We start from the raw sequence: 11,092 nt of genomic DNA, 5'->3' as shown, positions 1-11,092 counted from the left end.
GGCCCTCGCCCGCCCGCCCGCCGGGTCCGACCCCGGCCCCCCGCCCGGCTGTGCGTCCCGCCGCCGCAACAGCGCCCCCGCGCAGAGCCCGACCCGCCACCGCCGGGCACCGCCCCGGCCCGGCCCCCGGGAGGAGGGGCGACGGGCGACCGCACCCCCTGGCCCTCGGCAATAGGGACACCCCAGTCAGTCCCGCGAGGCTGGCTGGGGGCGCAGGGGTCGGGAGAGTCGGACGGGAAGGTTGTCCATCCTGTGGGCCTGTCCATCGTGGCACCCACTCAGCCAGGACTCCCGTCCCCGTCGGCTCGGTTAGGACCCCAGTCCCCGGTAGGACCCAATCCAGCTGTACTCCGTCCCCACGGGGCTCGGTGAGGCCCTCTGCGGGACCGCCTTCGTAGAGAATGCCTTCTTCGGTGAAGCCCGATCAGTCCAGAGCCCTGTCCTCACGCGGTTAGGTCAGGACCCCCGTCCTCCGGGGTGCTGCACAGGGCACCCCCGAGAGATCCACTTGGTCGGGACACCTTTCCTCCCCCCCGCCCGTGGGACCCACTCAGTTCGGACCCCAGTCTCCCGTGGGACCCGCTCGGTTAGGACCCCTGCCCCATAGGGACCCTCCTGGTGGGGGGGCGGTCGCTCAATGAGGATCCTCTCCCCCCGAAAGGCCTGCACGATCGGGGACTCTTTTTCCTTTTGGACAGTCCGTCGGGGGGCCCTGCCGTGGGGTACACACGTGGGGGACCCTCAGCTTCGGTGCGGTGCCACGGAGACGCGCTCCCGAGCCCCAAAAGGCCAATGGGGGCGTGGCTCCAGCCCAGAACGAGCCTCCGCCTACTTCGTTCTGGACCCTAACGCATGCGCGGCTCGCTTCGAACGCCAGGGCCAACTCCGCCCACAGGTGGTACCGCCCTGAGCTGACCTTACGAGTTCGCCCCGCCCTTCTCCCTGACGCAACGGTCTCAGGTGGGAGGAGTCTAAGGGGGCCTAGCCTGCAGGGGGCGGATCCCGCCTGCCTTGGCTCTCGATTGGTCCATCCCTCGCCGGCCGTGCTTCGTAGCGAATCAGCTTCTGCCTCTTTTTCCCTCCCTCTCCCGGGTTTCCGCTTCCGGCTCTGACGGACGCTTCGGCCGTCAGGATGATCGGGGACATCCTGCTGTTCGGGTAATTGCGGGGCCCAGGGGATCAGGAGAGACAGGCAGAAGGGCTAGGGGGCGGCTCCGGTAACGGCATTCTTCCTCCGCAGGACGCTGCTGGCGAACGCCGGGGCAGTGCTCAACTTCAAACTGTGAGTAGGCCTCTCGGGGCCGCGGCCCGCCCCGGAGCCCCGCCCCCGCCGCGTGAGCCCGCCCGGCGGCCCCGCCCCCGGCACGCCTTCTGGCCACGCCTTCGTCCCAGTTCTGTTCTGTCTGGATTCCGAACGCCGCTTTTCCGAACCAGCGCTTTTTCCGTGACCGGAACTCAGATCTTATCCTCAAGAGATCCTCTCTCAGTTTTTCCTAGGAATCTCTTAGCCCTATCCTGGATCCTCTGCACACCACCCCGTCAGCTGATGGGTGGGTTAAGTAGTCACCCGAGAGGGTCCCCGGGTCCCGGGGGGTCGGTCATACAGCAGGCCAGAGTCGTCGGGGAGCCGCATGGCAGGGCCGGGGGACTGCTCGGCCCATATAGCCCTTCAAAAGTGGACGCTGTTTATCTTTGTAGGAAAAAGAGGGACGCCACACAGGGATTTGGAGAGGAGTCAGGGGAGCCCAGCACAGGTAAGGCCTCCTTTCTCCCAGCCCTGGTGGCTGCTTGCACGCACACACATTTGGGTTCCCAGGGACAGCACTACCAAATTTTTGTAGGGCAGTTCTTCCTTGGCAAGTATAACCCCAGTTTGATTTTTAATAATGACAGAGAGTGTATGTGTGTGGTCCCTGGATAGCACAGAGGGTGTGCCCTTGACTATCAATCTAAAGATTGGCACTTCAAACCTGTGGGAGAAAGAAAAGCTTCTATAGGTTATAGTCCGGAAACCCTGTTCTGAAACACCTGGGTCACCATGAGTCACAGCCGACAGTGACAACAGGAAATAGGGCAGAGGACAGAGCCAGCACCAGTTGGAGTTTGAAGGGGGGAGAAGGACAGAAGGGTCATTCTGGAGGAGGACACTGCTGCCGGGTGCCGTTTGAGAGAGAGATGACACCCAGAGAGGCAATGTTGGTTCATTGGTCTCAGGTCTGGGTTTGATTCCTGGCTGCCCCTCATGCACAGGCAGCACCGCTTGTCAGTGGAGCCCGGTACGTTGCTGTGGTGCTGAACAGGTTTCAGTGGGGCTCCCAGAATAAGACAGACTAGAAAGAAAGGTCTGGGGGGGCTACTTTGGAAAAATCGGCCAATGAAAACCTTATGGATCCCAGGGGTCCAGTCCACAAGCAGTCATGGGGATGGGGCAGGGCCTGGGCTGTCTGGAGTCACTCTGAGCCAGGGTCTGACTTGCTGGCAGTGCTTTTGGCTTTCAGCTTTTGGTTCTGTGTCTTAGGCCGGAGAACGTACTGTTCCCCTGCCCACCTCCATCCCCTGCTTCCTCCCGCCAGCCCTCTGCAGTTAAGTTGGCAGTTGCTTCACACCCACGGTTGTAGTTTTCTCTTTGGATGCTGATATCTGGCCAGTGCCACCTTCGCACTTGGCAGTGAACTTACAGGAGAGGCCTGAGCCTATTTTCAGCCTTCAGTGCCCGCCCTCCAACACGTAGAAATCAATGAGTGAGGGAATGAGCAACTGTTTTTGATGTGATCGACAGCCAGATAGACGCATGCAGACCTGGACTGAGGCCTTCAGTGTGTCATTTGACGTTTTTTAGTTTCAGAATACTCATTGCCACACAGTTGATTCTGATTCCCAGAGTCCCCACTTGCACAGAGGAGACCTGCCTCATCCAGGTTTCCCACCTGTGAGCTCTATGGAAGCAGATTCCCAGGCCTTTCCTTCTGCAGTGCCACTGGGAGGGTTCAAAGCACCAGCCATTTGTGGGCGGGAGACAAGTGTATACCGTTTACGCCGCCTGTTAGATGTCACTCTTACTAGACTTTGAACAAATGGTGACCCCACTCTGATTCCAAATCAGATGTCTGGCTTTTTTCTGAAAGATCCACAGCATCTTGCAGCTTTGGGGTTTAAGTGACTGCTGACCCCTCTTCCAGTTGGGTCAAAGGCCTCTGCCTCATCCCAGCCCCCACCTGCTGGCATTCAGGCATCTCGGTGGCCCTTGAAGCCCTGAACTTGCACTACCTGATGAACTGTGTCTGCTGACCTTAAGAGTCTGATGAGGCCTGCCTGTGGCTGCTGTGTGCATTCATGCGTTTGCCAAATGTTTTTTGAGGACCTATTGCTTGTCAGCCACTGGAGTGCTGGGGACATAGCAGAAGGCAAGAGATAGGTCCCTGCCTTGTGGGACCCTCCATGGAGAGTCAGACAGTTCCTAGAACAAGGGCCGAGAAAGAGGTGGTGCCAGGTGTGTTGCATGCTAGTGAGGGGCACAGGATGGTGAAGGGTGTAACTCTAGTTGGGTTGGACCAAGGGCAGGTGGCATCTCAGCCCAGGCATTTGTGCTGAGAGGGAGCATTGCCCAAGGGTGGGTGGACCCTGAGGCGACCCTCCAACAATGGTCATCTGCCTGGTCCGGCTGCTGAAGCAGATGTCACCTGCAAGTGGCCTGGTCTTCCCACTTGACAGATGAGGAAACTGAGGCTGACCTATGTGGCTTGACCTATGTGCCACACAGCAAACCAGCCTTCATCAGGGTTCCAGCCTGGGTCTTCCTAGCCCAAGAGGTGGTATCCTCTCCGTCTGACAAAGGCCAACCATTCACTCATTCATTCACTGTGAGTCATCGTTAGCTAGGCACTGGGATGAGATGCCGCCCGCTCCTGTACCAGCAGACCGTTGTGACTGAGTGTTTTCATTGATTGTGGTTTGACCCCACAGTACATTGCCACCCACCACACTGTGGGGACGGCTCTGTCCTGGGCCCCAAGAAGCAGCCTCTGAGTCAGCATTAGCACCGTGGGGTGTGGCAGATTGGGCACAAAGGCTCAGAGGTGGTAGGAGCTTATGCAGGGACAGGTGTGGCCTGGATGGAGGCTGGGCCTTGACCCAGGGCTCCCTGGGCCCCTCTGGGTCAGCCTTTTGTCAGGGCGCCCGCCATGATCTCCCACAGGGGTACCTTGTGGTCTGGTCGGGAATGCCTCTTTCTCAGTCTGGCCGACCCCTCCCACCACAGTGCCTATGTCTGTCAAGCACCACCCCCCCAACCTACTCAGGAGACACTGAGGCAGGCAGAGGCCAATGGCTGGCCCAAAGCCCCCCCACCCCCCACCCCCCTAAGAGGGCAGAGCTGGGCTCTCTCTTTTTTTTTTTTTTAACTTTTCACAGCTTAGAATTTGTATGAAAACAATCGTGCAAATTACAATTTCCCAGAGAAGTAAAGAGCCTTCCGCAGTCAGCCCTGATAGGAGGGGGGCGGGCACACCGTCCCCAGGAATCCCAAGCTTCTCCAACAGCCCAGGGGAGCTGGTGGTGGCCTCCCCAGCAGTAGGGGGAGTCATCTCCTGCCACAGCTGTCCTCAGCTCTGTGGGGCACCTTGCTGGCAGCCGCTGAACTTGCTACTTGGATCTTTTTAAAAAATTTTTTTTAAATAAATCATTTTATTGGAACTCATGCAACTTTTATCACAATCCATATATACATCAATTGAGTAAAGCACCCTTATACATTTGTTGCCCTTGGATCTTTTTTTTTTAAAAGAAGCCTGTCCTTGAAATTCCAAAACTCAGTTGCTCAAGAAGTGGTGTGCCCCTGGGTGGTGGCTAGCAGGGTCTGGTGGGCATGCGCGTGAGCAAGGGGAGGCCACAGGTCAGATGGCTTTGTGGCTGGATGGGAACTGTTTCCTTACCGTGGTGCTCACTGGAAAGGCGTTCTGGCTGTCAGGCCACTGCTCTTAAAGGACTGCCGAGGCTTTCTTACATGACCGGCAGAGCTGGGCTCTGAGCCCACAGAGTAGCCGGTGCAGTCCTCGGAGAGCCTGCCAGTCCTCGGAGAGCCTGCCCCCACCCTGGATGGGGCTCCCAGCCTGTTCTCTCAGGACTCCCCAAACTTCTCCATCAGAGCAGGTGTCATGACTAGTAGACAGGTATGAGATTGGAGGCTAGGCCTTGCCGTCCCTGGGACCTCCCTGGGCCCCCAGCACCTGGTGGTTGCCTGGACCAGGGACCTCCAACGCCATCTCTTGGTGGCAGAGGAGGCCGATCTCTAACCCCCGGGGCAATGCATGCATGCACTGGTTGGTGGTTCCAGTCTACCCAGAGGCACTGTGGAAGAAAGGCCTGGCAAGTCACTTGTGAAAAGCTACCAGTGAAAAATGCAGGGGAGCAAAGTTTTGCTCCAGTGCCAGGGCTTGCCCTGAGAATCAGCTCAGTGGCAGCTGATGTATTTCAGCCTCATAAAATAGTCTTTTGACTATCTTCAATCATTTGAACATAGAGAAAACATTCTAAAATCAGGGGCAGGCCCCATTTGAGCAAGGGGGTTTGTCATGTTCCACTGAGAGGACTGGGCTTCCTAGCTCAGAAAGCCCAGAGGAAGAAAGTAAATGTCTCGTTCCTGCTTGTTGGCATAAAGTCCCGGCTGGCTTGGTGCTCTGGGGAGAAGGTGGCAGTGGCACCCCGGCCTGTGTACTGAGTGTAGGGCACGGTAGAGGCCCAGAGAGAGAGCCAGGCTGTCTTTAGAAGCCGGGTAGTGGGTACCAGTTAAGCAGAAACCAAAATGCCAGCCAGGTTGTAAAGGTGTCTTTTCACTTGCCAGGTGACAACGTACGGGAATTCTTACTGAGCCTCAGATACTTCCGGATCTTCATTGCCCTGTGGAACATTTTCATGATGTTCTGTATGATCGTGTAAGTCTGGTCGTCCCTTCCTCAGTGGCCTGAGCCGATCGATGGTCGTGTCCTGCCCCCTCGCAGTGTGGACTCTGGTGTCACCCTTCAAAGTAGCAGCTCTCAGTGAGGGAAGAGACCAGAGGCCCACAGAGTTAAACTGTTCTTCCTCAGTCGGTCCTGGGGTCCGGGCCAGAGCTCTGGCTGGGACAGGGCGTTCTTCGAAGTCTGCCCATGTCAGGTGACCTGTCAGGCACTAGCCAGAGACACCGTCCCCCTAGCACATGACCTGGCCACCTCACCCCACCATGGGACACATGATGTCTTGCCTCAGCCCTGCTGAGAACCAGCAGAAAAGGATTCAGGCTTTTTCTTCATTCCCATGACTGATGTCATTTGTGTAATAGGCTGGGGGACGGGGTGCCGAGGCGGGAGGGGGTGCTCCCCTTGATTGATTTGGGGACCTTTGGGCGGTCAAATAGGTGCTTTCCACACTCAAGAGACCTAATTTCAATGCACCACAGTGCAACATGCCGGTGGAGGGGGTTACATTGCTAAGATGCAGAAGAGGCTTCAGCGGAGCTTCCAGGATAAAGTACCCTAGGAAGAAAGACCTGGTTTTCAGCTTCCAAAAATCCACCAGTGGAAACCGTGTGGTTCACTGGGTGTAATCCGCAACCCATCATGGGGCTGACACAGACCCGGGCTCTGCTGTGTGGGGGGTCATGACTCAGAGTGACGGCAGCAGCGAGTGTTTGAACTTGTGGGAGGGGAAGCGTCCCCAGGAAAGGCCTCTTGGAAACCCCCCGCTAACTCGAAGGACACCTGTTTGACAAATTGACTGATGAGCCTCCGAAGCATGTGTCTTCAGGGCGAAATGTTTCCGAGGTCGAAAAGGCTGGATTGGCACCTGTGTGTACAGCCTAAGTCCCAAGGAGACACGCTGGTGGCCGACATGGAATACATGGGGAAGGGTGACCAGTGAGGGAAGCACCGTTCAGCCAAGGTGTTGGTTGGAAGGATCCACCCCAGATGGCCCATGCCGGTGACCATGCTGTGATGTCAAGCAAGCTGGTGGGACCCAGAAGATGGTTCATTTTCCCTGCACCATGCCTCCTGGACCATTTGGGAATTTGCTGTTGTCCTTAGCTGCCATGTCAAGTCGACCCCTGGGCCCCTGGCAACCCTGCGCCCAGTGGAAGAAAGTGCCGCCCAGCCCAGAGCCATCCCCATGTCTGCAGCTGAGGCCACTGCCGCCCGTAACCGTTTCAGTGGCTGACTTTGTTACTTCCTCTTTGCTTAGTCTGGAGCTCCGCTGAGACCCGTTCAGCCTCACAGCCACATGGTCAGGTGAGGGGGTGGCTGCACATGAGGTGCCCTGGCTGTGACTCAAACCAGGTCTCTCGCTTGGAGGGGTTGGGGCAAGAGAACCCTACCACTCACCACCAATCACCCATGCTGCCTTGAGAAGTCCAAGTCTCGAGAGACAAGGAAAGACGGGTCAGCATCAGTACACTGATGTCTGACACACAGGAGAGATCAGTGGAGGCTGAATGCAGAGTGCGGAAAGGCCAAGTGTTGGTTGAGAACCTAGGAGGTGGTCCCCGAACTCTCCTTCTGACCCTTCTACATGTTGAACTTCACATTAAAAAAAAAAAAAAGCCAAGTGGAAAGAAAGGTAGAAAATGAGGGCGCCCAACCACTGAGAAGCTAGACAAGTAAATTGTGGAAGTCTGTCTCTTGACAGTGGATAAGCTGAAACGGTCTCTGCTCCCCACCCGAAAACCTTGTCTGTTAGCAGTTGTCCCTCCCCTCCCCACAGCTGGCGAGTCACTAATCTGCCTTCTGCCTCTGACCATTTGCCCATCCTGGGTGCTTCCTGGGGCCCTGGTGATGTCATGGTTACATGTTAGGCTGCTAACTGCCAGGTCAGCAGTTTGAACCCACCACTTGCTCCTCGGGAGAAAGAGGAGGCTTTGCCACTCCTGTTGATCTAAGTGTGGCAGTCTCGGAAGCCCACGGGGGCAGTTCTACCCTGTCCTTTGGGGTCACTGTGAGCCGGGATCGAGTCTGTGGCCGTGAGTTTGGTTTGGGTTTGAAGTCTGGTGTCTGGCTCACTGTGCTCAGCATGATGTCCGTCCAGGTGGCAGGGGATGGCAGGACTTCATTCCTCTTTATGTTGGCGCCTGAGTCCTAGTCCACCGGCTGGATGGTCCCTGTTTGTGACCTGTCATCTGTTGATGGACAGTGGGGGGGCATTGTGAAGACTGTTGCCAGGAACTCGTCTTGCAGGTGGAAGAGCGTTGCTAGTATTTGTGTATACTCTTGTTGGACCTGAGGTCAATGAAAAGGGACTCACGTGGTAGGTGGCCGCTCATATGAGCCGGACGCTGCTTTTTTCAGCATCAGGTAAGTGGTCTGAGGAACAGTAGCATCACAGTCACTTGGAGAAGTGTTTTTAACTCCCCACCTTCACAGAACTTTCTCCCCTCTGACCTCAGGCTGTTCGGCTCTTGAGTTCCCCCCCACCCAAGCACGGACCCAAGATCACACCTTCCTGGCTGTCACCGCTGAGCTGCTCCAGTCCTGATGACTTCAAGGATGTTTCTGGAACATTCCAGCGACCTGTCTGTCCAGAACATTTAAAATCGTGGGCAGGTGGAAAACCGGTCTCCCAAGATGCCTCGCGCCTTCCCCCTGCCCCCTTTTTTTCAAAGATGTTCTTGCTTTGGACTCTGGACTTGAATGGTGCCCACAGAGGACTCCCAGGAGGGTTAGTACTTGCAGCAATGGGAATATCCTGTCTTGATCCTTCCATTGCCCTGGAATCTCTCTTCCATCAGGCCTTCTCCCGGTCCCTGCTTTCTGGGGAATTTTCTGATTTCTTTGGAAGAACCGTCATTTTGATTAGAGTCGTCCAGCTGTCTCTGGCCACTTTTCCCTGGAGAGCTGGGCAGGAAGCTTGGCCTTTCTTTTGGCCAGAACAAGTAAGTTCAGGGCTGCCGAGTTGGCTCAGAGAGCTAGAACCAGTGATGAGCCCACTGCCCTCATTCCTGTCCCATCCCAGCAGGCTTCTGCTCTGGCTCAGGGTGCTGCTGAGCCCGCCTTCAGGAGTTTTTAAAAAAAGAGCAGGTCACCTGTTAGAGGGACAGTGGCCTTGCCGTCTAAACACTAAGCTATTCGCTAGCAGGGCGAGATGAATTTGATGCCGTTATTACCAGTTTCCCAAGGAACAGCGGGCCGGGAAGGGGGGGAAAAGGGGGATTCTGTGCAAAGTCAACATCTCACTTTGCCTTGAAACCCGTAGTGAAGTGAAATGACCCCGGATGGTTCCTTATTGTACCATTGCTGGAATGAGTGGCGGGCGGAGTTTCTGGGTCTCCTTCCGGGCATTGGTCCTCAGGAACTTGGTGACTTCGAAGTCAGTGCCTGTGAGAAGGGATCCCTGGTGCGCCCACCAGAGTAAAATGCCAGCTGTCAGCTGCCCACATCCCAGAGGTTTTTGATTAGTGGGCGTTTTTGAAATTTTGACTGTTTAGTAAGCCCAGAATGGGGGGCAATGAGGTTCCCGAACCTAAGTAGCATTATAGAAGATAAAAGTTTCTTTCTAACAAGGGACTTTGGCTTACATGTTTTCCTACAACGCCAACCTGAACTTGAGTCGTTCTGAAGGCCATTTTTTTTCCTTTGTATAACCTGTGGGGTTTCTTTGATCATCAATATACTGGTATGCCCTCACAGTATGTGATCTGGTGTCTATATTGTCGTCCAGGTTTCTCCTGAGTCGCCTCCGAGGCCACACCAGATGCCTCAAGAGGTTGTTGGCACTTTGTGAGCAAGAGGCGCCGCTTGAGGGGCCAGAGCTCCCCGGGACCTCGCCTTCCTCTTCCTGGGGATGTTCCGGTAACAGCAGACCTGCACTGCGGGCTGCTGCGGGCTCGTTGCTTTGTTTGGAATGCTGTTCAGGAACCGACTGTCTCTTTTCCATCATCTTCTGCATCTTGGCCTTTTCCATAATCCCAGATGGTGCGTAGGGGCGAGCGTGGTTTGTTTTTGTATTGTGCCCCTTTGTTCCTCATCTAGGACAGCCTCTCGGTGGCGTCTCGGTCACTTGTGCCTTCTCAGTCACTGTGTCTGTCCTCTGTATTGTGTCAACAGCTTGTGCCTCCATCAGGTTAGCAGAAACCCAGTGAATTCTGTCAGCGAATGTTCCTAGGGTAATGCTCTGAAGATGCTGTGCTGCCGGGCTCTGTTGGAAAACTCATCCTTCCCCATGTTTCCCTGCTCCGTAGGATGACAACCTTCCCTAGTTGGCTAGGAGCGTGGAAGAAGGGATGGAAGAGAACCAGCAATTGGGCGAGAAGGGAGGGAGGTGGGGTTCTGCAAGGTGAAGGCCAGACCTGCAGATGGACAGTTCCAAAGATATTGGGGAGGAAAACTGGGTAACCGAGCCCTAAAGCATCTTGATGGGACGGAGTAGAACTGCCCCGCAGGGGGCTCAAGGTTGTAAATCAGTGAAAAGCAAATTGCCATGTGATGAGTGGCTGCATCCCAATTACACATTGGAAGTTGTCAAAATGTCAGGCGAGAGGGAGAAAGAAGAGAGAGGGCGAGTGAGTGAGTGTGTGTGTGTGTGTGTGTGTGTGTGTGTGTGTGTAAGTTGTCAAAATGTCAGGCGAGAGGGAGAAAGAGAGAGTGTGTGTGTGTGTAAGTTGTCAAAATGTCAGGCGAGAGGGAGAAAGAAAAAAGTGGTGTGTGTGTGTGTTTCTCTCTCTCTCTCTCTCTCTTGGATTTTGCTAAAAGTATGTGCCGGATGAGATCTGTGCACACAGGGTGGAGACCTGTGGTGGCTGGGATTTGCCAAGCCCACTTCCACTTTTGCCCAGCGAACATAATGGAGTGTTGGGAGGTGCCAGAAGTTAAATGCACAGCTACTCACTGAGAAGGCTGGAGGTTCGAGTCCACCCAGCGCCACCCTGGAAGAAAAGCCTGGCAGTCTGCTTCTGAAAAGCCAGCCTATTGGGAACTGGAGCACAGCACACACCACACAGACACACTTACTATTTGCTCAGCATCGCCAGCTTCGCGCCAGCTCGTTGAAGGAAACACTGCTTCCGTTTAAGCCTGGGCCAGGCCTCCTGTCAGAGCCTATGAATGGCAAGGATCATGGCAGCTGATTCGAG

General features: G+C 55.6%; 1 protein-coding gene across 1 annotated transcript; it reads left to right on the top strand.

Annotated features, from left to right (window-relative positions):
* The first annotated feature begins 1,095 nt into the window (after window positions 1–1,095).
* SMIM7 (small integral membrane protein 7) lies at window positions 1,096–9,649 on the top strand. Its single transcript, XM_075548645.1, has 5 exons — window positions 1,096–1,158; window positions 1,241–1,282; window positions 1,699–1,754; window positions 5,840–5,930; window positions 8,411–9,649. The coding sequence occupies exons 1-5, from the start codon at window positions 1,133–1,135 to the stop codon at window positions 8,424–8,426; spliced, it is 231 nt and encodes a 76-aa protein (XP_075404760.1). The 5' UTR covers window positions 1,096–1,132; the 3' UTR covers window positions 8,427–9,649.
* The last annotated feature ends 1,443 nt before the right edge of the window (window positions 9,650–11,092 follow it).

The sequence above is a fragment of the Tenrec ecaudatus genome, chromosome 1 (assembly GCF_050624435.1).
Source record: "Tenrec ecaudatus isolate mTenEca1 chromosome 1, mTenEca1.hap1, whole genome shotgun sequence".
NCBI classification, from domain to species: domain Eukaryota; kingdom Metazoa; phylum Chordata; class Mammalia; order Afrosoricida; family Tenrecidae; genus Tenrec; species Tenrec ecaudatus.
This window is presented reverse-complemented; position numbering and strand designations above follow the sequence as displayed.

Bases quoted from the DNA above. Each gene is read 5' to 3' on its own strand.
- SMIM7 (XM_075548645.1), top strand. From the start codon at position 1,133: ATGATCGGGGACATCCTGCTGTTCGG. The intron at 1,159-1,240 runs GTAATTGCGGGG...CTTCCTCCGCAG, and splicing joins GGGGACATCCTGCTGTTCGG to GACGCTGCTGGCGAACGCCG. The intron at 1,755-5,839 runs GTAAGGCCTCCT...TTCACTTGCCAG, and splicing joins GTCAGGGGAGCCCAGCACAG to GTGACAACGTACGGGAATTC.